This window comes from Hippopotamus amphibius, chromosome 3, assembly GCF_030028045.1.
Source record: "Hippopotamus amphibius kiboko isolate mHipAmp2 chromosome 3, mHipAmp2.hap2, whole genome shotgun sequence".
NCBI classification, from domain to species: Eukaryota; Metazoa; Chordata; class Mammalia; order Artiodactyla; family Hippopotamidae; genus Hippopotamus; species Hippopotamus amphibius.
This window is the reverse complement of record NC_080188.1, coordinates 98,926,846-98,952,010: the sequence shown is the minus strand read 5'-3', so window position 1 is coordinate 98,952,010 and position 25,165 is coordinate 98,926,846. Positions and strand designations below refer to the sequence as shown.

Below are 25,165 nucleotides of genomic sequence, written 5' to 3'. Positions count from 1 at the left end.
CACAGTCCCTACCCCACAGGGTGGCAGGGAGTCCTGCACAGGCTGCATTTCGCTGGGGGTCTGGACATTCCCCCACCCTCTGATCCTCCGGTAGGCGTCACCCCAGGGCCATGCGCAGGAGTCCTGGCCTCCCACTGCAGGTGCTGACCAGGCCTGCCTGCCCAGGAGCCAGATGGGCACCACACGGCGAGGGTGCGGGGGCTGCTGTGGAAACCAGGGCTCAGAGAGGCCGGCCCCATCCCCAGGGTGGTGCCTGGGCTGTGTGGTCACTGGAACAACAGTTCGCCACAGGTCCACTGCCCGCTGGGTGCAGCCGGGCTCCCAGGACAGAAGGTTGGGTAAAACCCTGGGATTGCTGGGAGTCGAAGGACAGCTGACCCCCAGCCCTTGCCCCCTCGGTGGGCCCGCCAGCTCCAGGCAGGTGAATCTGTCTGTGATGGACTGCTGGGTGAACCAGCTGGTCAGACACTGCGTGAGTCCAAGGCACAGCGCCTGGGGGACACGGCTGGGAGAGGCTTCTAAGGGAACGTGATCTGTCTTGGTGTCACAGGCTGGCCGGGCCCTCGGGAGCTGTCCCGAAGAACCCTGCTGCTCGTGGTGTGGGCCAGAGGTTGGGCCTTGTGGCCCCACAGCGGAAGGTAGGCTGGCTGGGGGCAGCCCACCTGGACACCCCACTTCTGCCTGCGTGGGCTGCAAGTGGGCACTGGGGATGGTAGGTCAGACGCCTTCCACCTCCCAGCGGTGGGCCTGAGGGCAGGGCTGCCGGCACTGACTGGTCCCCCAGCTTTGGAAGCCTGGACGGGCAGGGAGTGAGGCGGCCATCGCACCAGGAGTGGGCTCTGGGCTCTGGTGGGGGGAGGGGTCTGCACAGGAGTTGAGGGAGGGAGGGGCAGGTCAGTTGTGGGGCCACAGCGTGCTCACTGTCTATGGATGTGGAGCCAGGCGTGTAGCTCCTCAGCCTGGGCTTGGAAGGTGGGGAAACCCGCAGGGTCGGCAGGGAACTGGCAGAGGGGCTGGGGCCGGACCCCCGGGCGCTCACGCGGGAGAGAGGTGGGCCTGGGAGCCCCACAGAGCGCAGGCGGGCTTGGCCCTGGAGGAAATAGGCCCTGCATGTCCTGGTGGGACCTCAGTGGAGCCGGTGCTGCGGGGAAGCTGAGTTGGGCCGGGTGTGAGGGTCCGGTGCCCACACATCTGCACCGCCGAGCGGGGGCTTTCCCCCAGGAGGTGGAGAGAGGTGCACGGGGACCGGGGTCCGGGCAGCGGGTGCGGGCAGGGTCGGGGGCAGCTTGGCTGGACTGTGCTCACTTCCCGCCCGCTTGCCGCGGGTGCCTAAGCACAGTTTGGTTTTGCCGCGTGAACCGCTAACTCTGTGTGACTTTTGTTGGCACAGTCCCTGACATGCTGGTGGCTTCCATGGAGTGAGGACAGACAGGGCTGGTAGGACGTGGGGGTGTGACGGGAATGGGGGTGGCGGGTCCAAGAACCAGGAGGGGTCGGGTGCCCTGGTGGTCGGGGTTGTGCCACGGTTGGTGCCTGGCCAGGCGTCACCAGGCAGGTCCGTCACACAAGGATGCAGGGGGGGTGACCAAGAGAGGGTGGGACCGTGGGGCCGCAGGAGTAGGGGCTGGAACCTAGAGTGTGGGTTGCCCTTTGGGGGGTCAGATGTCCCACAGCTAGTGAGGCCCCTGGGAGGGGCCCATCCCCCAGCCTGGACCTCCAGACCTACTGCTCTGCTCACTCCCCATCAATCCTGTCCTCAGGAAGTCCCACCTCATCTTTGAGGTAGTTTGATGCAATTTGACCATTTCTCTAATTCTGGGCCCTGTGACAACCACTTTGCTCCCAACAGCCTACTTTATTTGCAAAATCCATGAGTGACACTTAAGGGACAAAGTTCCAGGGAACAAAACAGGACTAGAAAGAGAACAGGAAATATGGAGCTGAGCTCCATTTTGGGAGGACACCCCTGGGGGAGGATGTGGCCCTGAGGCTGGATGGGGGCCCCCCCATGTCAGGAAAGGGGGCATGGAGACAGGGTGTCCGCAGCACAGGCCATGGAGGGGTCAGCGAGGCTCAGGGCTGCTCTCTCAGCTTGGAGCCAGCCTCGCTGAGGTTTGTCACCGTCCTCTGCAGGTGCAGGGGCCGCCCTCTGTCTGGTCAGGCAGCACCCCCCCCCCCAACCCAGGCCCGCACACATCACATCCCGGAGCCCCACTCCAGGCACCAGGGCCCATATGCGTGGGCAGAAGGCCCATGGCCACAAAGGGCCTCCTGGGTGTGGCCCCCAGGTCGGGGCAGTGAGTGACACGGGGGGCGGCTGCTGCCCACGTTTTATTGAGATGCAGGCAGAGCCTGCCCTGGCCCCATGGTAGAGGGTGGGCACCGGGACCGGCGGTCAGCCCTCGCCCCCACCCCACCCCCTGCTCTGGAGGGGCTGCGAGGGAGAACCCGGCTCTGGAGAACATTCGGATGTAAAAAGCCCAGAAGCCCCTCCCGTCCCCAGCCCGGGCGCGTGGCCGTTGCTCGGCCACCCCCGCCAGCATGGTGCTCACAGGCCTGGCTGGGAGTCCTGGGGCTCTAGCCGCCTGCTCCTCCTGTCCCCATGCCCGGAATGGTGAGAAGTCTTGCAGCAGGAGAGGCAGGTGGGGACACGGTCACCTCCCCGGGGGTGACATCCTTGGGCAGGGAAGCAGGGCTGGCGGGCAGCTGGCAGCCTACGCACAATAGGTGTCAGCCTTCACCACCTGGCAGTACATGGTCATGGCGAAGGTCAGGCCCAAGATCTGTGGGGACAGGTGGGGGCTAGGCAGGGCCGCCCCCAGGACAGCAGCCCACGGCAGGCACCCTGACCCACCCCACGGCTTCCCAGGGGGTCTGGACCCCCTTCCCTGGGAGAGCCTCTGGCAGGGCCTGCCCCCTAAGGCCTAGGGGGCACTGGGCCCCTTGGGCTCGGCCCCAGACTCGCCTCCCCCTCGGGTTGGGCTTGGCCACCCTGGGCTCCACTGGTGGTCTCAGGGCCTAGGGGGTTCCAGGCAAGGCCCCCAGCAGCTCCCCTCTGCCCCTTTATCCAACTGCGATCACCCCTTTGGGGGTGTCTGTCTGTTCCGGCTGCGACTCCGTCTGCAGCCCAGAAATGAGGGCTGCCCTGACACTGCTGGGCCTCGAGCTCCCCCAGGGTGCTGGCACTGAGGCCTTGCGTGGGGGCTGGGTAGCAGGGGTGGGCTGGCTAGACCTCACACTAGGGCCTGGGCTGCCCCCCTTCACCCCTGCACAGGGCAGCCCTGTGACCACCACCCACCATGGCCACTGGGTAGGGGCTGTAGGAATAGGGCTGGCCCACCAGCCGCCAGCACAGGCGTCCAGTCTGTAATTCTGTCCCTGAGGAGACAGTAGGGCCCTCTGCTCAGGAGTCCAGGACCGCCTGTCTGTCCCTGAGGTGTCAAAGTTCACCTCCCCATGGACATGGTTCCTGACCATGCCCCGTGAGCCCCACCTCTGCCGGGGATCCAGACTCCCCTGCTGCTTTGTTCCTTGGGCTCAGGGCCCTCACAGGGGTGCTGCAGCGCCAGGGGGCGGGGGCGCGGGCGCCTCCACGTACCTGCACCAGGGCCGTGCACAGCCCGAAGATGCCCACGGCCAGCAGGTTCTCCTGGAGCCACATCTTCACCGTCTCGTAACACGGCTGTAGGAAGAGCAGGCGTCACAGGGGCTGCGAGGCCGGCCGTCCACCCCCAGGTCCCCGCAGCCAGGGCCGGTGGGAGGGCACAGGCTCACCGCTTTCCACCAGGTGCCGGGCGCGTGCAGCCCGCAGCTCTCGCTGAACTCCAGGCAGCAGGAGTCGGGCACGCGCGTGGCGTTGTACACCTCGAACCAGTCGGTGTAGTTGGAGACCCCGCAGCAGCGGAACTGCGAGAGAGGTGGGCTGGGCCTGTGCACAGGAGCGGGCCCGGCCACGCCCACACCTGCACGCCCCCGCCTCCCCTCCCGGACGCGCCCCCACTCACGTCTGTCTGGATGATGCTCCAGGCGTTGGTGAGGCCCACGTTGCCCGGGGTGCCATACAGGTGCAGGCCCTTCTTTAGGTCCCGCTGGGCGTACCTGTCGATCTGCAGGACAGCAGGGCCACTGTGCGGCCAGCTCCACCTACCTCACCCAAACTGCCGCCCGTGCCAGCACCCGTGCCTTCTGTCCTCCTCCCTGCAGTCACACCCTCCGAGAAGCTCCCACCAGGCTCTGGCCTTCGCCCCAAGGTCTCCCTGGGTCTCCCGTGGTGCAAAGCACGGGATTCAAGTCAGACTCCAGCACGGCCTCACGTCGCCGACGTGCAGATGGAGACGGACGGGCATGGAAACCCTCAGGGCTGTGTCTGCGCACAGCGGTTAGGACCCACACGTGTCCGCGCTGCTGGCCGAGGGGCCCAGGTCTGGGTGCCTAAGACTGCTCGTTGTCCGGGAAAGGAACCAGGCTCCCTGGAGAAATGGCCGATCCCAGGGCTAGGGCAGGGAACCTCCAAGCTGGGCCTGAGGGTCTTCTAGGGCCAGCAACGAGGGGGGTGCTCTGAGGGGCAGGTAAGGGACGCGGGCGCCAACGGAGAGCTCCAGCCACCAAAGCTAAACCGGGTGAGCGGAATGTGAGTCCTGGAGCACGACTCAGAGGACAGCCCCCATGTAACTGGGCCTGTGCTGGTGTAAATGAACAACTACATGGGGAGCAGGAGATGCTTCCCATCCCACGGACACACAGCTGAAGGCAGGCGCAGGGAGCCCAGCCCAGGGGCCACCTGGGAGCTCAGGAACCTTCCGGAGCCTCCAGGGCCCCGGTGTTTCCCTCCAGGCCTGGCCGCCAGGGCTTGCAGTTAAAACCAAACCCATGGCCCATGTCCCAGTGTCGGTCCGCTGGGGCAGAGCTGGGGCCACGGCGTCAGTTCTCAGCCCCTCCCGCCCCCTCGTCACCCACAGCGCCTGGCCCTCAATGGTGGGGAGGACGGAGCCCCCACCCCTGAAGCGGGGGCAGCAGTACCTTGTCAGTGTAGGCGAAGAAGAGGATGGCAATAGAGGCCTCCAGCAGGAACACCAGCAGCAGCATCACAAAGAACTGCGGGCGAGGACGCCAGCCTCAGCCACCCGCCCCAGGGGGCAAGGCCACAAACCTCAAACGGAGACCCCCAGCCAGGTCTGCAGCCCGGAGACCAGCAGGCCCCCAGTGCGGCCCCACCTCCCTCGGAACTCTGCGGTCTCCGTCCTGGGGACATCGTCTCTCGCTCGACCTCTGGGCACATGCCTCACGCCTCAGCACTGGCATGCTCCATGCCTGTGTCCTTGTGACAGGCAGCCAGCCGCAGCCCCGTGCAGGGGGTGGGTCCAACCGTAGTGACCGCCAGCCCCCAGCTCACACCCCTCAGGGCAGCCAGGGCCCACTCAGGTAGCACCAAGCTGGAGAAGCCCCCACCCAGGACTGCACAGATTGCTCACCGGGTGGCCGCCCCACACTCGGGCACAGTCCTGGTGTCCCAACCCGGCTAAGCAGTGGAGGCAGCCGACACCTGCCTTTCCCGCCACATCACTCCCCCAGAAAGGAGGGCAGAGGGGGTGGGGCCAGCGGCCAGGATACATGGGGTTGCACTGCTTTCTGTGAAGCCCCCACTAGCCCCACAGGTGGGGAGAAGGTGCAGGGCCAGGGGAGCGGGCCCGGTCTTATCCTGGGGTCCCCCCGCTGACCTGGCCTCCCCTCCACCTGGGGTCAAGACTCAGGGCCCACGCTGCCCCCAGGAGGCACAAGCCTCCAAACTCCAAGTCACCCCGTGGGAAAGGCCGGAGTCAGGGCCCCACACGCGCCGCAGCTTCCTCCTTAGACTGAGGGACCAAAGCCACACCCCTACCCGCTGCTCCGAGGGGTCCAAGCCCTGATGGGAACATCTGGAACATGCTGGACACTGGGGAAAGCCGCACAGATGGGGGACGTGCCTTCTGAGGCCCTCTGGAGGCCCCACCCATGAGGGCTTCTCAGACAAAGGCCCCATTCAAAGCAGGTGATTTAGGACCTGAGTGGCTGAGGAGGCTGCAGTGGGCATGCTAATAAGTAGGGAGCCCGGCCCAGGGATCCTTTTCCTCCATTATCTGTGATTAACGTTCCGAGGACGGAAACACATCCCGCCTGTGAATCCATCTCCAAAGCTGAGGGTCCCAAGGTGCCAAGAGGGCTGGGACAGGAGCTGGGGAGGGGGTCATGGGAGAGACGGTCTCAGAGAAAACAGGCCCAGTACCAGCTGGAGGGGGTCTGCCCAGCACACATGTGGGTGTGCGTGCACACGTGTGTCTGTGTCCATCAGGGAAGGGTCCCCGCGTCCCACCCGACCTGCCCTCCCCCTGGACTCACGGTGAGCAGAAGGCATTTGTTCTCCTTGATGGCCCCGATGCAGCCCACAAAGCCGATGGCCATCACGAAGGTGCCGGTGACAATAAGCAGGTTGGCGGCCGACAGGGACGGGAAGGAGGAGGACAGGGTGGCGAAGTTCCCCTGCGTGGCCGCCAGCCAGATGCCAACGCCGAGGATGCCGCAGCCTCCCAGCTGGGCCCGGGGCCGGGAGAGAGGGATGGCGGGAGCAGCGGGTGAGAAGCCAGGTCCCTGGGGCAGACCCCCAGCACCCTCGCTGCCTTGCTGACCTCCGGGCCTATCACCTGGGCTGGACCCCCCACACGCCCTTAGCCCCAGCTGTCCCCTGGGAGGTGTGGTCCCCCGAGTCCCCGCCGGCCCACTCCCTGGCCCCCTCCCCTCAACCACTGGAGCTTTTACCGAACTTCATAATTGCTCATTATTACAAAAATCGATTAAAGCAGGATGAAGAGGCAGAGGAAGCCAGGCAGCGATGAATCCAGGGAGGGCTCTTGGCCTTGCGGGGCAGGGGTGAGCCAGGGCTCCAGCCCCCAGGACTCTAGGCCTCTGGGCCTTCTGGAGATGAAACAGGAGCACATGTCCATGGCCAGATTTGGGGTGGGCAGCCCCCACACTTGCTGACCAGCCCCTGGTCCTACAACAAGCTGGGCTTTGGGTGACCACAGGGGACTGATGGCTGACTGCCTGGCAGCCCTGGGGGCCCTGCCCCCACTCCAGGACCGGACAGGACACAGGGCCCTGCACCCCCAGGCCCAGGAGCCTCCTCATCGTCTGGCCTCGACCCTGGCAGGGACCCCGCCCCCTGACTCAGGCCGGGGGGGGGGGCCCTGAGACCCCTGTCTGAGGAGGCTTCTCCCTCCCCATGTGCTCACTCACACCACTCCCACCAGCAGGCAGCGCCAGCTGCAGGGGTGGGGGCGGTGGATGCGGCTCCATGCTCACTAACCCACCAGGGAGCATACCCCATGCATCAACCAGGCTGGCGGGAGACTGCAATTATGGGGGGGGCTCCCAGTCCAAGAGCAGGAGCAGCCACAGGATCCTGCAGGGGCTGGCGGGCGCCAGGGCTGCTGGCTCAGGCCTCCTGCTGCTGTCTGAGGTTGCTCTGGGCCTTGCTGAGGCCTGGCTGAGCGGGCCAGGAGAGCCCCAAGGCTGGAATGACCCGCCCCCCAATGGGGATCCAGTCAGCTTAGGGCGAACACAGGGCTCCTCTCTGACCCCTGCCCCATCCCTCTTTGCATCTTCCCCAAAAAACAAGAGCTTCTGCCTCAAAATTAGAAACCACCTGTTCTCGATGCTGCTGGTTCCGGGAGGCGCCTGGGCGTCCCGGCCAGGGCTCTCCTGCCCTGACCTGTCGCGCTGCCCCTCGGAGCCCCTCCCCAGGGCAGGGTGAGGGCTGCAGCTCTGGGTGTGTGCCGCGGGGCGGGGGCAGGGGCGGGGTGGGGGGGGAACAGCAGCCAGGCGGGGGGCACTGACAGCAGGTGCAGGCTGGAGGGTGCATCCTCACCGCAGAGCTGGGCATGGGCACAGCCCACGCAGGGCAGGGGCTGCTGGCCATATGGAGACGTGTGTGTGCCCCCCACCATGGGATGCTGATAACCCCCACGTGGCAGGCCCCCTACCGGCCCCCCAGCGGCACAGGGACAGAGCTGTCCGTGGTGCTGACCGCAGGCACAGCCACCGTGAGGGAGCAAGACTGGCCATCAGCGCCTCTGGGCGCCCACACCTGCCCAGGGGCTGCCATCACGGGGCCAGAAGCAACCGGGACAGGCAATGGCTCCCTCAACCCTCCCACCCGACCTGCAGGCAAGAAACGGAGCTGAGGGGCCGTCCCAGGCCTCGTGGGCTGTCCAAGGACGCCGGGGGAAGGCTGGAGCTGGGAGCAGCCAGAGGGGCTGTGCAGACCCGCGTGTGTGCGGAGAGGGCTCTCCTGGCCTCTGCCCGAGACTGGGGCAGAGGAGGGAGCCGGGTCAGGGAGGGTAGGGGCAGAGGCGGTGGGGGGGGCAGCCTCCCCTTGGAGGAAGCTGAAGTCAGGCTGCTCAGGCTGCAGGAGACAGCCAGCTCAGCTCATGCCCCGCTGAACCAAGCAGCACCCCCTCTGGGAGGGTTACATCTCCGGGCTGAGTCCCCAGGCCGGCGGGGTGGGTGGGGCTGCCTCTGAGCAGAGGGGAGAACTGTTATTTAAAACCAAACGGCCTGCCCATCTGTCTCTGCCTTCAAGGACAGCTTGGTCAGCAGGAAAATGAGCCCCTCTGAGCTCTCCGGCCCCGAGGGGATGCGTGGAAGGGCACGGGGAGGACGTCGAGGCAGAGTCACTGGAGGGGGTGGGGGGCCATCCAGGTGGGGGAGCTGGGCCCCACCCCCAGCCTTGATGGAAACAGATTTCTTTAACACTCCACAAAACATCCTCACCTCCACCCCCCGAAATGGCAGGAGACACACCCGCCGGCTGTCACCCAGGTGCCACTATCACACGCACTGTGACACGGAAACACAGCCCACACCCCTCACCATTACAAAGTGTCACCCACGACACACACACACACACACACACACACACACGTCACAGACATGCAACCCCAAAGCCTCCAGGCCCCTCCTCATGCAAGCACATCCACACAGACCAGTCACCAAAAACTCAGCGCTAATGGGATGCATGCATGTGGGTAATAGAATTACCTGTGATTTTGAAACTGTTTCTGCGTAGGCAGCTTTTAAAACATTTTGGCAGGAAAATTACAGCCTCCAAGTACAGGAGAAAATGGGCCCTGTTAGACCCAGACAGAACATCAAATGCAGGACAAGCGGGGCTGAGATCCCTGGAGGGCTGGGTGCCCTCGGTCCCTCCCAGGACAGGTCATTAGCAGTGGGGCCAAGACTCCACCCCAGCCCTCCCCATGTCCCACCCTGCACCTCCCCAACCCTGCTCATCACTGCCTGCCTGGCCAGACAGAAGTCCAGGGGGTGCCCAGGAGCAGACCCCAGTGCCACGACAGCCCAGGAGAGGAGCCCAGCCCACCCATAGGGGTCCCCCATCCCAGCCCTGTGGTCACTGGGGCCTCCCTGTGCCCCTCCCACACACCTGGAGCGCACACCCGGCGCACCTGTCCCCCTGTGTCCCCACCTGTCCTCAGCCCAGTGCCTGGTACATGCTCCCCACTTCCTGCTGTCTTTCTTGTCCATACATTTTGGGGGCTGGGCTAGGGCTAGGCAGGTGGGGCCACGTGGTGAGGCCCACAGGGGGAGGGTGCCAGCCGGCCCTTCACTGCTGGTCCTCCAGCCACATGGCTTGGCGTGGCAGATGGCTGGGCAGCTGGCCAGGTCCTTGGAATGGGGTGGAGGGCTGGGTACCCACAGGAGCCAAGCCTGTGTCCAGAAGCCGCTCACCCAGCAGCTGGCACAGTCTTGGGGTGGGGGCCAGGCACTATGGGGTGACACGCCCCTCCCGGCCAAGAACAGCGACGGTGGAGGGGGAGGGCCCATCTCTATGAAGTTCAAGAATGGCAAAATGTGTCCCCTGTGCCAGAAATCATGTCTGCAGGTGCCCAAGGCGGGGGCTGGGGGGACTGAACAGAGGCTCAGACAGCATCCTGTCTGGATGTCGGTCTCCAGGTGACAACTCCTCAAACTGTCCACTTAACATCTATGCAACTAAGGGACTTCCCTGGCAGTCCAGTGGTTAAGAATCTGCACTTCCAATGTAGGGGGTGAAGTTTCGATCCCTGGCCAGGGAACTAGGATCCCGCGTGCTGTGCAGCCAAGAGAAAAAAAATCTATGCAACTGATTGTAATTAGTTTCCTTAAACTCCAGCAAACCCCACGTTCCCCCAGGCTCCAAGATGAGGGGACCAGCTCCAGCCTCCAGCCCGTCAGGGAGGCAGCCCCACTGCCCAGGGACCCCTGAGGCTGGAGTCCGTGGAGGAGGGGCTCACCCTGCCAGGGCAGCCGGGGAGCAGACAGGCAGCAGTGACGCGGGTGGGGAGGTGGGGTTGGGCCTCTGGCTGAAGCCACACGTCTCTGGCGCAGACAGAACTCCCAGGGCCCCGGCCAAGACCAACCGCCGCCCCCCGCTCCCCACCTGAGGAGCCACCAGCTCCTGGTTGCAGAAACGGATGGTCTGCCGGGGTCCCCGCCACAGCAGCAAGGGAGCCGTGCGGTGGGCAGGGACCAGGACAGGGAGACCCCGCGCTGACACCACAGAGGTTCACCCCCAGGCCCCCCAGTGCGCAGCCTCCAGCCACGTCCAGCTGCCAGCCCCAAGGACCAGAGCTCACGTAGGACAGCCGTCTTGTGGCATCCTGACCCCTGACCTGACCAGGATGGCCAAGGAGCCCCACTTTGCAGCTGCCGCATCCCAGCTCTCAGTCCCCAGGCAGCAGGACCCCCGCTGCCCTGCCCACCCTGCTGCAGGAAGAAATGGGAGCCAGGACACACAGACACCAGAGGACACACGGACACCACCAGAAAGCTGGGGACGCGAAGAGCCACCAGGTCTGAGGTCTGCAGGCCACAGCCCAGCACTGTGACCTCGGGCAGGGCGCCCCCTCGTGCCTGGTTCCCTGAATGTGGGGGTGCTGGGGGAGGCGGTCCCCCAACTCTGAAGAGCCCTTCCCAGCCTCTTCCACCATCCAGAGGCCAGTGACAGCAGGCCAGGCCTTGGTCTGGAGCTCATCAAAGGGGAAAACCAAGGCCCCCCTGTGGTGCTGGTGGGGAAATTGAGGCCTGGGCAGCAGGAAATGGGTGGCAGGCAGGGCTCCGACCCCGACCCCAGCCACACAGATGGGCCCCGCTCACACTGCAGGGGAAGGCGGGGCAGGGAGCAGCCCAGAGGCAAGACCAGGAGGCGTTCCTGCCTGGAGATGGGAGTGCCCCTCAGCTGGGCTGGCCCACATCTGGGAGGGGAGTCAAGAGGCCCCTTCAGCTTTCAGAACCGGCCCTGCCTCTACCCAGGACCACCCCCAGACCAACAAGACTGCCCCTGGGGCCACAGAAACTGCCCCTGGGGAGGCCTGAGCATCCACCCAGAGCTGGGGAGGGGAGGGCGGCTGTGTCCCCACTGGAGCTGTCCCTGCCCCGTGAGGGCCTGGCTGCCGCGGGAGGGCAGGGAGAGGTCAGGGTTCGGTTGACACCTGTGCCTCTCCTCACCCAGGTGCCTCCTGCTGCCCGCCCGCGCCCTCCTGGCTCCTTGCCTCAGGGCACCCAAGCTGCAAGCTCTGGTGACAGCAGGCAGGTCTGTCTCCTCTCCCAAGATGAGCCGATGACCCACAGACCACGCAGGACCAGACAGGACAGATCCACCCCAGGACAGATGGTGACGTTTTCCAGCCCCACTGGGACCCAAGGCTGGAGGCCTCAGTCCTGCCCTTCCAGACCCCATCCAGGAGCCCCCAGGGAAAATCCATCAAACAGGGCAGGCAGTCAATTATCTCCAGAGCCAGCCCCTCCCCCACCCTCAGCCAGGGGCACTGCCCCGAACTGGGGACACGGGACAGGGGAGGGGTAGGGTGGCATTGCTGGAGCAGACAAACTTCGGCCCGGGAAGAGAGACCTGCCAAGTGTGCAGGTGCCTCACGGGGCCAGGTGCGGGTGACAGAGCCTTGCGGGGCTCTGCTGTGCAGAATGGGGGCTCTGAGTTGACTCCTGAAGGAAAGGGGTGCCCCAGCAGGGGTAGGGGCAGGAGGAAGTCACAGGCAGGTCACTGCATCTTGACCTCCAAGCAGGTGCACAAGCTGAGACCCTCATCCCCGCTTCCCCTCCACTTCTCCCAAGTGGGAAGGAGGGGGGGGGTGGCAAAAACTACCCCTCCCATGGCAGCTCAGCACCGCCAGATAGCAAAGAAGCCAGGGTCCCGGGGAAGGGGTATTCTAGCCCCACACCACCCTCCCTGCAGCCTCTGTCACCAGCAGCAAGGGCTTAGTTGACACCTGCACAGGGACCAGGTGGGATGGATGTCCCACCACCTCCAGGCCATGCTCACCACCCCTGGCCTCGGCGTGTTTCCCGTGGGTCCCCTTTCTGACCCCCAGGCGTCGGACCCCAGTGGGCACCAGGGAGGGGTGTGGAGGGGCCGAGCCAGCAGCAGGGGCCCAGTCTGCTTGGCCACGGAGTGTAATTGGACAATAAAAAGGAATTGGATTTTCTAGCCCAGGAGGAGGCCCCAAGGGGTTCCTGATTGTTCTTTCCTGGGCTGAGGACTCCATCCAGCGCAGGGATCTGTGGAGCGTGTCCACCCTGCCGCTGGCGCAGAGGCTCCTTTGGGGTTCATGGGGCAGAGACAGCTGGGCCTGGGGGCCCATGAGGGTGCGCTGCTCTCAGAGCACAGGCCCTCAAGGGGCCCCCCTCCTTCTCCAAACAAGCAGGTACCCATGTCACTGGGGAGGGCAGGGAAGGGGAGAAGCAGATCCTGCCCACCTCCTGGGACCATTCCTCAAGCCCACGGCCCAACCCCCAGTCAGTCCACCACCCTCAGTGCTCACACCCTCACACCTATGGCTGCCAGCTCTGGTCACACTGTCACCTGCAGCCTTCTCCCGTCACACTGCCTAGGGCACGCTGACCCTGCCAGCTGCTCAGTGCCTGGTGCCCACTGCATCTGGTCAATGTCCCCTGCCAAGAGAAGACCGTCACCTCTGCACGTACCTCGGCAGAGCTCCAGCGGCACCCACCTCTGCAGCTGCCTCCTAGCCTCTGGGGTGCTCCTCTGCTCTGGGCCCAGGCCTTGCCCCTCCCAGGAGCCCCTTGCAGAGAACAACTCTTTGGGTGACCCCCTCAAGAGGCGGGCAACTGGGGCAGGAGCCTCCCAGGGTGGCCATCCCTCCCAATGTCCCTCCTACTTCCTAGGCCAGGGCCCAGGAGAGAAGGGAGGTGCAGAAAGGTGGCTCCGGGTTTCAGAACATTTCGCCTTAACTGGACCTCATGCAAATGAATTTACAATTGACAGCCTCCTTCCTGGGTCCAGAGCCCAAGCAGGAGGGAAAGCCATGCCCCCTCACTCCCAGTTGTGGAAGGAAGGTGGAACTGGGAATTAACCATGGAACAGGGAATGACCTTGGCATCATCTCTCCAGCCCCCACCGCCCCCAGGCCCAGGAGTGGAGTCCAGGCCTGGCCAGGCTTGCTCCAGTTGGTCAGGTGTGACACCTGCCACAGCCCGAGCCCAACACCCTCCCCGCCGTTTGGGTCTGGGTGGCAACTCCAGTTTTGGGTGGTGGAGGCCACCCTGTCGCACCAACACCTTTACCCTGGACACAGGCACCTCATCTGAGCAAACCCAACCCACCTCAGCAAAAGTTATGGAAGCCTCCTCCCACCACCACCATGCTGGAGGAGGCAGCTGAGGCCAGACACCTCTCCCGCTGGCTCCCCGTGCTGCCCAGGGTCTGGTCCAGCCGGAGGGCTCACCCACACACCCTCCCTCTCCCTTCTCAGCTTCGGGAGGCACCATCTCCCCCCCACCCCAGCCGCTCCCCAAGCGCGGTCCCAGGAGCCAGGTAGGCCGGTCTGCCCAGGAGGTGAGTGCAGAAAGGACATGGGCTGCGCCCACGAAGAGGGAGGGAAGGGGAAGGAGGGGAAGTCGCCAACGGCCCAGAGCACTGACAGGGGCTCACACCCGGAGGGGCGGGGCCCAGCCGGCCTGCTGCAGGTGCGGGACACGGCGGGACACGGCGGGTCTCGGGGAGAGGACGCGGGGGGCCGCCCAGCGCGTGGAGGCCCGGCGGCCCCCAGCGGCCCCGGAAACCCTCCCCAGGGGCCGGTCCAGCGCTGGCCCCGGCGACCCTAGGCGCACCCCTGGTCTGGGCCCCAGTGTCCCGCCCCCCTCCCAGCGGGAGCGGCGACCCCGGGTCCCCCGTATCCGCGCGGCCCCGGGGCCCCGCTGCCACTCACCCAGAAGAGCAGGTTGAAGGCGAACATGAGGTACTTGACGCCCTGCAGGCAGCCGCGCGCCATGCTGCAGCGCTTCAGCTCTAGGAGGAAGATGAAGGACAGATCCAGGTAGAAGACCACGTACTTGTTGCCCTTGGGGGACGTGTAGCGCGCCTGGGCCGCCCTGGGGCCGGGGCTGGCGTGCAGGCCGGAGAAGGGGCCGCCGCGCACGAAGCCCGGCTCCTTGCCCGGCGGCGACGGGCTGCGCCGGTACGTGGACTCGTCCGTGCTCGAGCGGCGCATCGCGCGGGGCCGCCGGGGCCGCCCCAGGCTGCGCGCCCCGGCCCGCGGTGGCACCGGGCGCGCCGCTCCGCTAGGACCCGCGGCGGGCCGCGGACACCTGCCCGCCCGCCGCCCGCCGCCCGCCGCAGCCCGGGCCGCCCCGCCCCGCGCCCGCCGCCCGCCAATCCGCGCCGGCTCCGCCCCCGCCGCACCGCCCCCAGGCCCGACGCTCCGCCCCCGCCTGCCGCCCACCAATCCGCGCCGGACCCCCCCCGCGGACCCGCCCCGCAGGCCCGACGCTCCGCCCCGCGCCGGCCAATCGCTGCCCTGGACCGGCGCCCCGCCCCGCCCCCGCCCCCGGCCCGCGCGGGCGCCCCTCTCTCTCGGCGTCCGCTTCCCTGCGCGGCCCGGAAGGCGCTGGAGGGGGGCTGGAGGCCGGGTGCCCAGGCAGCTCTCGGCCCGGGCGGCGACGCCCCCGGCCTCGCCCCCAAGCCGCACGCTCCGGAACCCCGCTGCCGGCCGGGGTCGGAGGCCTCCCACCGCACGCGAGACGCAAAGCCCTGTGCAAATGAGGGGTGACCCAGCTGCTGTCTCGTAACGACTAGGGGCAGCTCCGGCCCGGGCCCCTGGCCCCGATCGAGGTAGCCCGGGGACTGCAGCCGGAACACGCCGGGGGTGCACACTCTCCAGCGGCCCACCCTGGACTGGGCGGGGACCCCAAAGCTCCCGCAGCCCGCATGGGGTAGGGGTCAGCCTGGGGGGGTCCAACCTGGGGGGAGGTCCTGAGAGCGGAGCAGAGCTGCGGTGTGGAGGACACGCCCCTGAGAGGGGTCAGGGCGAGGTAGAACCCGTGGGGAGGGTGCTCTGGCGCACCATGGGTGCCCAGGGTGGGTCACTCAGCAAGGCATGAGGGGGGAGGGACTGGACACAAAGGAGTCATCACTGGGCGCCCGGGTCAGACGGCCTGCGAGGCCGGCAGCCCACGCCAGGCCCAGAGCTCAGGCGGGCCCCTCTGAGCCCTGCCCAGTCCATCTCCCTGGGCAGGGAGCAGGGTCAGCCTCACACAGGACTGCCACTGCCTTGACGTTCTTGATTGACCAACGGGCCCTGAGTTTCATTTTGCACCAGCGCCTCCCAGACACCCACACAAGCCTGGCGACAGGCACACAGGATGCTCCCGGGCCCCTTGCTCTGGAGCTGTGGTGCACACAGGTGCTGCCCTGCAGACAGATGTGCACCAGGAGCAGCCCAGAGGTCACAGGTGGGGACAGACACCCCTCAGCTGTGCCCCCAGAGCCCACCCACTGGCCGGGGGCCCTGGGGTGTGCAGAGAGGACCTCAGCATGGGGCTCAGATGCCCCCTCCCCATCTGCCCTGGGCCTCTCGGCTCAGCAGGGGAGCCAGGCTTGGAGGAGGGCAGTCACAGGCATGGCTGCACCCTGCACCCTGGACTAGGTCTACCCGGTCACCGAGGCTGCCCACTGGCAGCGTCCACCCCGTGAGATGGTCCCAGAAACTGAAGTCCAAAGACGGTGGGACTCACCCAAGGTCAGCAGAACTCAGAGCAGAGAGGAGTGGAAGGAATGGGAAAGAAGCGGGGAGAAGTGGGGGGACAAGAAGAAGGAGAAAGGTGGAGGTGGCGAAGGAAGCCCTTCGGTGACAAAGTGACAGAATGAGAGATTGGGAGGTGCCTGAGGTGGCACATCTGGGGGACGTCTGCTGGGCTGGGGGCCCAGTGAGGTCTGGCAGCCCTGCGGGGCCCTGAGGACCACCGCACCAGCCCGGTGCTGCCTGGCAGGCGGTGTCTTTGTTGCATCCTCCCTGAGCCCGGCTGGCCCTGGCAGGGGGTGGGAACAGGAGACCCCAGCGTCCGATGGGCCTCCTTCCCCACCTCCACCTTCCTCCTCCATCTTATCCCCCCACCTCGCACCATTCCTTCTACTCCTCTCTGGTCTGTGTTCCGCAGACCATGGGCGAGTCCTTTCCTCTTTGGACTTCAGTTTCCAGGACATGCCAGCCGGCCTAGGGCTTCCCACGGTCCCAACACCCTGTCCTCCCCCAAGGATTCTTTCGCATGTCTGGGCCTCTGGAAAGGGACACAACGGTGACCATGCACCAGGGGCCTAGTGGGGAAGCGAGACTTAGAGGGTCCCCATCCAGGCCCTGTAGAGACCACTGGCTGCAGCTCTGCCCAGGGAGCAAGGGGCAGCCAGTGACCCCTGGAGATCCTGGTGACCCCCGGCAGCCTCTGGCCACCTTTCTCTGGGCCCAACTCAGCCAGCCCCACACACCCAAGTCAGGGGTAGACACTTGGGGACCCGAGAGTCGCAGCGCACAGGAGGGTCTGTGCTTGGTGCTGCACACACTGGGCACAGGCGGGCTGAGGGGGGCTGAAGGGCATGTCTACCTCCCCAGCCTGGTCCCAGGGCAGGGCCTCTGAGGACAAGGGTGGGCCCCTCTTCCCCCTCCCCCTACCGCTTCCCCCCTCATCACACTGGAGCTCAGGGCAGGGGTGGGAGGCCGGCCTGGGTTCCTACACTGGGCCCAGCACCCAGGCTGCCCTCTCCCCCCTCCCACTCAGCCAGCACCATGCCAACGCCCCCAGAACTCCTGCCAACACTTCTCCTATCTCTAAAACCTGCACCTGTCACCCCAGGTGAGCCGGTGAGTCTGAGCTTACTGAGATTAGACCAGAAAACAACCACAGATGCCAGTGCCAACGGCAATGAGGGTGCCAGCCCTAGGGACCCTGTCCCCAGAGTCCAGCCGTCCCTCCAGCAGTGGGGCCCCGGTGAGACACTGAGAGGGTGACCGCTGGCTGGCTTAGCCTCGGTCTGTCCCCGAACCAGGAGAGCATCCAGTCAGCGAGGCCGTTGGGCCAGGCGTGGGAGAGACCGGGAGACAGCCCAGTGTTGCCCCCGCAGGCCGCAACGTACCTGGGCTTGAGGCAGGAAGGAGGCAGGCGGTGCCCGGCGCCCCTGAAGGCCGGCCAGCCGGCAGGCAAGCAGTCAGCGAAGCTAAAGCTGGAGCTCTGTGGAGGGAAGATGGCAGATGGGGGCCATACTGCACCTCGTTCCCACCCTCCACTCGGGACCACGTGCCTGCAGGGGCAGGGGGGCAGCTGGGGGTGGGTGGTGGTGCACTCAGATTCGGGACCAGAGCGCTGACTAGCGGCCCAGTCTGGGGGGCTGCATCCCCACCCCCTGATCACTCAGCCTTCTGAGACGCCCCAGCAGGCACACGGGTGTCCACACGGGGACATGCATGCAGAGAACACACATGTTCAGAGACGTGGACACACACAGGCTGAGGGCCATCCAGTCGCCAGTGGTCCCAGAGCTCTGAGACCAGCCTGCATGGTCCACTTCCCCAGGATGCCCTGTGCCCCCCACCCCTGGGTCCCAGCAGACAGATGCCCTGAGCCTCCAGCCTCGCGTCTCCCCATGGGGCCAGCGGCCCATGAACCTGCCATCGCGCTCACAGGGGGATTCTGTCCTCCCCTACCAGCCAGGGAGTGCAGGGAGGGGCCCCAACTCACACACCACACCCCCCACGCCTTGGCCCTCAGACCAGGGGCTCCTTGCAGCCTGGTGGTGGGGCAGGTGGTCTTCCCAGCAGCTCCCTGGCAGAAGGGGACAGCAAAGTCTCGAATGCCACACTGGCACATGCCCACCCCTCACATCCACCTGCTCGTGGGCAGCCCACTGCCAGCCGGTCCACTCAACCCACACCTGGGGCAGACGTGCAGCCACTGGGCGGGTGGAGGCCCCGGCAACCTGAAACGTGCCCCCGCAGTTAAGGTGGACGAACAGCACCCACTACGGTGGGGAGAGGAGGCATCTGGGCCCAGGACCCCACCCCACCCCCACCCCTCAGCGCCCGCTGTGCCCACTGTGCCCGGGAGAAGCAAGCACGGAGGGCTTTCAGGCCCAGCGACGTATGGAGGGCAATGGGTGGGAGGGCACGCCCTTCCATGTTCTTTGATGAACCCCCTCCCCAGGAGCTGAGGGGCCCGAAGTCCACAGCCACACTGCAGAAGCTAGAAACCATGCCATGCCGCCCACCCCGCCATACCCCCAGCCCTGGGGGATGGGGGGATGGGCCTCCCGGTCAGGCCCTAAAGGGCAGCTCTGCCAGCACCCCTCGTGGCCGCCAGCCCTCCTGGGCCCCCACCCCAAAGGCAGCCCCTGGGCCCTCTGTGATTGACCTCCCCACCTTCTGGCTCCCACAAGGCCCCTCCGTGAATCCGGGGCCCCCACCCCCACCGTGGGTGACCCAGACACAAGCCTGCAGTCAGCGTATGGGTGCAGGGCGGATAGGAAAGGGGCTGGCTCTCTTCCTCACCCAAGCCAGCCTCCTCCTTCAGGAAGCCTCCCCGCCCCACTCCCTGCTCTGGGCTTCCCTTGAGCCTGCGTCCCCTGGAACAGCACACACAGCAGGCAATCGTGATGGGGCTGAATGAGAACCCCAAGACAGACCCTCCCCCAGCCTGCCAGTCCTGGGGTGGGTCTTCTGAACCCTCCAGGTCCCCGGGGCGGGGTCAGATCGGGACCCCGGGGCGGGGGACGGGGGGGGGGGGGGGGGGGGCGTGAGCCACACGGAAGTCGTGGTTGCCTACCTGGCCAGACCAAGGTCCAACTCAGAAAAGGACCTCCCCGAACACCGAGACGGGGCTTGCCCTGGCGGTCTTGGAGGCTCCCAGTGGCGTGGCGGCCTGAGCACACACCCCGCGGGCAGCTCAGGGTGGAGAGCGGAGCAGGCCCGCCCACCCGGGCCCCCACGCCTAGCTCTGAGGCAGCTTTGAGGAGCAGGAGGGCCCCGCCAACACAAACAGCCTGTGGTGTTGGCCTTGCTGCTGCCGCCTCAGCCCCCGCAGGCCCCAGAGCCCACCGGGGCCCCCACCCTGGGGGAGGGGACGCAAGCACCCAGGCCCACGCGCCCTCCACACACAGTCTGGGCCGACCACCTCCCCCCGCCCAAACTGCAGCCCCCGGCACTGGGAGACACCTCCTCCGGGGGTGGGCTCCCCGTGGAAGAGGCTGCCAAGGGGTCCCCAGGCTCTCCCTGGGCCCACTGAGGCCCATCCCAAGCAGGGCGCTCCCCCACTAGCCTGCTCCTCCCGCACCCCCGGGCCCTGGGAGCCCCTCCTCAGGCGTCCACAGTGCATGTGCCCACCTCGGCGCTGACAGCCCACACGCCCCTACTGAGCAGTGCCCTTGGGGACCCCCATGTGGGGCCCAGGTGGCCCAGCTGGCAGACGACCACGAGATCATACGCCCAGAAGCCATGGCCCAGCCTGTCCAAGGGGTCACCAGGTTGTGCTAGCTCAGCCTCAAGCAGGCCTGCAAACACCGCTCCACCGGACGCCCCAGACCCCGGGCCCAGAGAGTTACCGTGAGTGCAGCAGCGGGGCGACCCGACGGACCCTGGGGAGGCGTCCGAGCCCCCTGCCCCCGCCCCTGGGTAAGCACGAGGCTCCCCAAAGCAGTCGGGGCTCCCCACAGCCAGGGTCGGCATCCTCCAGCTGGGCAGCTTCTGGTCCCACGCACGCCTCTCAGATGCGGAAGCTGGGGCTGTGACCCAGAACTGGGGGCAGGGTCAGCTGACTCCTGGGCAGCGCTGTCCCTGAGGCCAGCCTGTTTCCAGGACAACACCCAGGGCCAGAGGTTCTCAGCAGCTACAACTTCACTCACTGATTTCCCCTTGCCCCCTGCTGCCCTGAAGTGACCCTCCTCTAGCAGGAAACAGGGCTCTCGGGTTCCAAACCACATGTGAGCACAGCCCTCCCTCCCTGTGCCCCCGCGCTGGGGGGCAGGACACCCTATTCTCAGAAAATCAGCGCCTCTCTCTCCCTGCCCTGTCTCCTGCCCTCCCCAGAGGTCTGGGCCACATCTGCACTCACCCCCCACCCCCGCCCCGCTGCCCCTATAGGCGGGCCCATTCCACCCCCCTGCCCACCCTGAGGAGAGCCGGGCCTGAGTCCCAGCCTGCCCCTCCAACACACACAAAGGGGCTGGGCAAGCGGGGGGCAGGGCTGACCTCTGAGGCTCCCATGGGTCCTCCGGTCCAGCATGGCCAGGCCTGAGCCAGGGCAGAATGGAGATGGAGGGTCGAGTGCCCCAAGGGCCCTCTGTGAACATGTGTTGGGGGCCTGCAGGCAGCCACACTGCTCCCCAGGGTCTCTCCTGGGAAATCAGGGAGCTGGAAGGAGGAGGCCATCCCCGCCCCCCACCCACCCCCCCCAAATCTGCACACAGCTCTCAGAATTCCAGGAATGTCAACTTGGCTCTCAGGCCCCTCAGTCTCTGGGAGTAAACAACCTCTGGGGCCAGAGTAGGCTGAGGCGAACCATCGGCCCCTCCTCCAGGAAGCCTCCTGCCCATACCCACTCCTGCTCCCAAAGAGCTAGCCAGCTGGCATCCCAGATACACCCCCCCCATCTCCCTCACCTCCACAGGTGCAGCAGCCTCTACAGCTGAGTCTGACTCCAACCCCAGGCCACTGTGACTCAAGGTCCCGTTCCAGCCCCAGCCGGGGACAGGATGTGCGTCCCGTCAGCCTGGAAAGGGGGGGCACTGGGCAGGGAGGTGGCCTCTGCTCGTGGCTCTGCACGTGGCAGGGTGGGGGATGGCAAACACCACTGGGAAGGCTGTCCAGGGCCCAGACTCCAGGCAGGCACAAATGCGGGCCAGCCTCTCCAGGACCCTGGGGACCTCTATCTCCCTGCCCCTCAACTACATCCAGAGTCTGCATCCACCCTGAGAGGACGGTCAGCTGATGCCTACGACCCAACACAGGCCCCACCCACCCCAACCAGAGATTCAGATGCCCCAGGCCAGCAAACATGCCCGGACCCTGCATAGGTGCCTAAGTTACAGGTGCCACCGTGCACCCTCCTCAGCCCAAAGCTCACCTCCTCCAGGGAACCTTCCCTGCTTCTCACTGCACACTGTCCTCCGGCCCAACCCCCAGCCACAGGATCAACGAGCTCACCGCAGGCCACTTCCAGAGACACAGCCTCCCCTCCTTTTAAATCCTTCATGACTCCTGCCCCATCACCTCCAGCTGCGACACCTACTCTGTCCCACAGGTGCAGCCTCCAGGCCTCAGCCCACGGGTTGCCTCTGGCGCCATCTGTCCTGCTCTCTCACACACACTCAGGATCCCTCTTCAAGGCTCAGCTCAAAAGACACCTCTTCCACGACGACCTCCTGACCACCCTCCTGGTCCTCCCAGATCGCAGGCGCCCGACCCGGCTCAGCCTGGTCTGGGACGGGTGCAGCCAGCCCCTCCCCCGGGAAGAAGGCAGTAGGGCCGGGAGCGAAGCGGACCGAAGCGGCGCTGGGGGTTGGAGCCCCCGGGAGACCGCGCCTCCGGCCGTCGGGGATACGCGCAGCTACCGGGCCGGGATCGTTACTGTGCTGGCGATCGGGCCGGGCGGCGCTCCCGAGGGTCCCCCAAACTCAGCGTAGAGACTCCCGGGTGTCCACGGGCAGCGGCTCCAAGCGGAGAGACCCCCCCCCCACCCGGTCCCCGCTGGCCGCGGGGTCAGCCGCTCCGCGCCCGCGGCGGGGTCGCCGCGCCCCCGGCCCGGTCCGCAACTTGTTGCTGAGACCCGGCTCGGGCCGTGCGCTCGGGGCCCGAAATTCGCGCGGGCGCGGCTTGAGCCTGGGCCCGGCCGGGCGCGCGCCCCGCGGGTCCCCGGCTGCATCCCCGCCGCGGGCGCTCTACCTGCGCGCGCCGTGCGCCCGCCGCGCCGCCGTCCGTCACTGAGGCACGAGGAACGCGAACGCCGCCGCCAGGCCCTTTCGGCCCCACTCGGACGCCGTAGGCCGGGACGTACCAAAGCGGCGGGCGGAGGAGAGCCGCCAGCTCCTGCCGCGGCCGCGCCGGCCTCTGGACCCCGACTGGCGCGGAGGACACTCGTCACGGCTGGGAGCGGACCGCGACGGTGCCGGAGCGGGGTGGGGGGGCGGGCGGAGGAGGCCGGGGCGGGCCGGGTCCCCCTTGTGCCGTGGGCGCGCCCGGGGCGGGGCCGGCGGCGAGGGCGGAAGCGTCGAGGGAGAGACGAGTTTGGCTGCTAGCTGCCGCGCTGTCGCCATGATCATCCCCGTGCGCTGCTTCACGTGCGGCAAGATCGTCGGCAACAAGTGGGAGGCCTACCTGGGGCTGCTGCAGGCCGAGTATACCGAGGGGTGAGACGCCGGGTCAGGCGGGGGGGCCTCCAGAGCGGTCGGGGAGCTCCACCCGGGCCTCCAGCCCGCGGGGCACTGGGGGCGGCGGGGTCTCGGCCTGCGGGGCGTGGGGAGAGGGGTCCCTGCCCTCGGGGGCAGTGCCTGGGGCGGGGGTCAGGGTTCCCGGCCTGCGGGCGCGGCGTCTCGGGCGGGGGGCGGGGGTCCCGGCTCGCGTCCGCGGTGTCTCGGGCGGGGGGCGGGGGTCCCTGCCCTCGGGGGCGGTGCCTGGGGCGGGGGTCAGGGGTCCCGGCCTGCGGGCGCGGCGTCTCGGGCGGGGGCCGGGGGTCCCGGCTAGCCTGCGCGGCGTCTCGGGCGGGGAGCGGGTGTCCCTGCCCTCGGGGGCGGTGCCTGGGGCGGGGGTCAGGGGTCCCGGCCTGCGGGCGCGGCGTCTCTGGCAGGGGTCGGGGGTCCCGGCCTCCAGGGCTGGGGTAGGGCGTACTCAACATCAGATTCCAGGTGATCCTGGAGGGGGACTTTCAGTCCCGGAGCCTTGTCCATCTCTGTTCTCCACACCTGCTTCTCAGGAATTCGTCCCCATCACTGCACCCGCAGCTTGGGGAGAAGAGGGAATTGGGCACGAAGCCGCTGGCGTCTGGGGCCTCCTAGGTATCCCGGGGCGTCTCCACTGCAAATAAGCCCTCGGCCGCCTCTGTCCATCAGCTCCCTAACTTCTCCCCACTATTAGGCCCACCCCCCTGTCCTGCAGGCTCGCTGGCCTTTTTAGGACATAGGACAAGCTTCCTGGCTACATAGCCCTCATTTTCGGGCTGTCGTGGGGGCCCTCTTTGTGCTTGCGGCTTAGCGCTGCAGTTACCACCGTGCTTGTCTGAGTCTCTGCCCTGGACTAGAGTTTGACCTTTGGCTCCTGTGTGGACAGCCCCATCCTTATCACATTTGAACTTCTGGGCCCTGGGTTGTACCAGCGAGGCTTGGGTCTCAATGCAAGCATGTCAGATGAATGGGGAAGCAATGGGTGGCCTTTTTATTTGCCCCAGGCCCGGAGAAGGCTGCTGGCATGACCAGAGTGCAAGTGAGCGCTAGCAGCAGCGTGGGTCCCTTCCCCAGGGTACCCCAGCCAGGGCCTGCCCAGCCTGGCCTCCCCTTTCCCAAGCCACCGTGGTGTCTGCACACCGGAGGCCTTGAGGGTGACTGGGGCTGCGTCTCTGGGAAATGAGAGTGGTGTCTCCCTCCCTGACATGGGGAGCAGAGCCGAGGGAAGACCCCACGGCAGGTGAGCAGGGCTTGTCCAGTCGGGGCAAGGCCCTCCATCTGTCAGGATGAACAGGCTGCAGCCAGCTTTCTCCTCGCCCGCAGGGACGCCCTGGATGCGCTGGGCCTGAAGCGCTACTGCTGCCGCCGCATGCTGCTGGCCCACGTGGACCTGATTGAGAAGCTGCTCAACTACGCTCCGCTGGAGAAGTGACCCCGTGCCCGGCAGGCAGCAACTTGCCCACGGCTTGTTCCTGGGGGTGTGGGGAGCTGGAAGCCATGCCTGCCTACGGCCCTGTGGGTGTGCGTCTCTCTGGAAAGAACCATCCAGTAAATGTTTTCGAGGACCCCAGGGAAGTCCTGACCGTTGGCCGGGGTTTGTGCAACTCACTGCCGCCCGTTCCTGTGTCCTGTCTCGTGTGTGAAGTCATTTAGGGGTGGATGCGGCCCTCATGGCCCGGGAGGAGGCAGAGCCATCCCAGTAGCAGTGCTCAGCCTGGGGCTGTCTTCCTGCAGGGGGTGCACTCGCAGAAGGCACAGACATCGCGAGTGCTTGGGTTGAGGTGCGGGGGCACCAGTGTCCCCACAGTGGTGTTCTGGCTGCCCTTTAGGCTGAGGACAGAAGTCCTTAGCTATTCCCCAGTATCTAAAGAACCAGGTTTTCTGAGCCCTGAGTGGAGTGCCCACTGTGGGTACAGCTGCCATCTTGAGGGTGCTGCTGTCAGAAGCTTCCAGGCTCCACCAAAGGCCACCAGGCCCCTCCCCTCCACAGAGGGCCAGAGCACTGCACACCTCCACAGCCAGCCCTGAGACCCCCACAGTGGGTGGGAGTGGGCCCAGGGGAGGCCCTGCTGGGGTCTGGGCTGGACGGCCTCTCCATGCCCCAGGTTTAACATGCCACCCTATGAACCAGTTGGAGAGCTGTCTCTTGGGGACCTTTGTCCTGTTCCGGCTCAGGCTGAGGCTTAGAACTGGAAGCTGTCGCCCTGGCCAGGAGTCAGGCAGGCCCTGGTGCTCTCCAGTGGGCAGAGGGCAGGAGTGTGTGGTTAGGGAAGGAGGCAGTCTTCCCTGGCTACCTCCCTCAGGGCCGGCCCAGCTGCCCGCATGTCTGAAATGGGGTCCTCTGACTGCAGTTGAGGAAATCAGTTGGGGAAGATGGGGTCTGCCCAGTGATGGAGAGAAGCT

At 66.6% G+C, this 25,165-nt stretch overlaps 2 protein-coding genes across 10 annotated transcripts; one reads left to right on the top strand and one right to left on the bottom strand.

The window, feature by feature from the left end:
* Positions 1 to 671: 671 nt before the first annotated feature.
* TSPAN4 (tetraspanin 4) lies at positions 672 to 22,491 on the bottom strand. Of its 9 annotated transcripts, none has more exons than XM_057726026.1 (9): positions 22,381 to 22,491; positions 17,474 to 17,568; positions 14,277 to 14,356; positions 6,376 to 6,567; positions 5,020 to 5,094; positions 4,005 to 4,106; positions 3,775 to 3,906; positions 3,599 to 3,682; positions 672 to 2,783 (listed from the first exon to the last, which is right to left on the bottom strand). In XM_057726026.1, the coding sequence occupies exons 3-9, from the start codon at positions 14,337 to 14,339 to the stop codon at positions 2,715 to 2,717; spliced, it is 717 nt and encodes a 238-aa protein (XP_057582009.1). In that variant the 5' UTR covers positions 14,340 to 14,356; positions 17,474 to 17,568; positions 22,381 to 22,491; the 3' UTR covers positions 672 to 2,714. The 9 variants fall into 9 exon arrangements, with proteins under 9 accessions (XP_057582009.1, XP_057582008.1, XP_057582014.1 ...); XM_057726025.1 differs by having other exon boundaries at positions 22,269 to 22,405; XM_057726031.1 differs by lacking the exon at positions 22,381 to 22,491 and adding an exon at positions 20,987 to 21,081 and having other exon boundaries at positions 6,376 to 6,948.
* Positions 22,492 to 22,568: 77 nt separating this feature from the next.
* On the top strand, positions 22,569 to 24,349 carry POLR2L (RNA polymerase II, I and III subunit L). Its single transcript, XM_057726034.1, has 2 exons — positions 22,569 to 22,732; positions 24,086 to 24,349. Exons 1-2 carry the CDS (start codon positions 22,638 to 22,640, stop codon positions 24,192 to 24,194), a joined length of 204 nt encoding a protein of 67 aa, XP_057582017.1. The 5' UTR covers positions 22,569 to 22,637; the 3' UTR covers positions 24,195 to 24,349.
* Positions 24,350 to 25,165: the final 816 nt, after the last annotated feature.

Bases quoted from the DNA above. Each gene is read 5' to 3' on its own strand.
- TSPAN4 (XM_057726024.1), bottom strand. From the start codon at position 14,558: ATGCGCCGCTCGAGCACGGACGAGTCCACGTACCGGCGCAGCCCGTCG. The intron at 6,568-14,276 runs GTGAGTGGCAGC...CCCCGGGCCCAG, and splicing joins CCTTCAACCTGCTCTTCTGG to CTGGGAGGCTGCGGCATCCT. The intron at 3,907-4,004 runs GTGAGTGGGGGC...CCTCTCTCGCAG, and splicing joins GGAGCATCATCCAGACAGAC to TTCCGCTGCTGCGGGGTCTC.
- POLR2L (XM_057726034.1), top strand. From the start codon at position 22,638: ATGATCATCCCCGTGCGCTGCTTCACGTGCGGCAAGATCGTCGGCAAC. The intron at 22,733-24,085 runs GTGAGACGCCGG...CCTCGCCCGCAG, and splicing joins CAGGCCGAGTATACCGAGGG to GGACGCCCTGGATGCGCTGG.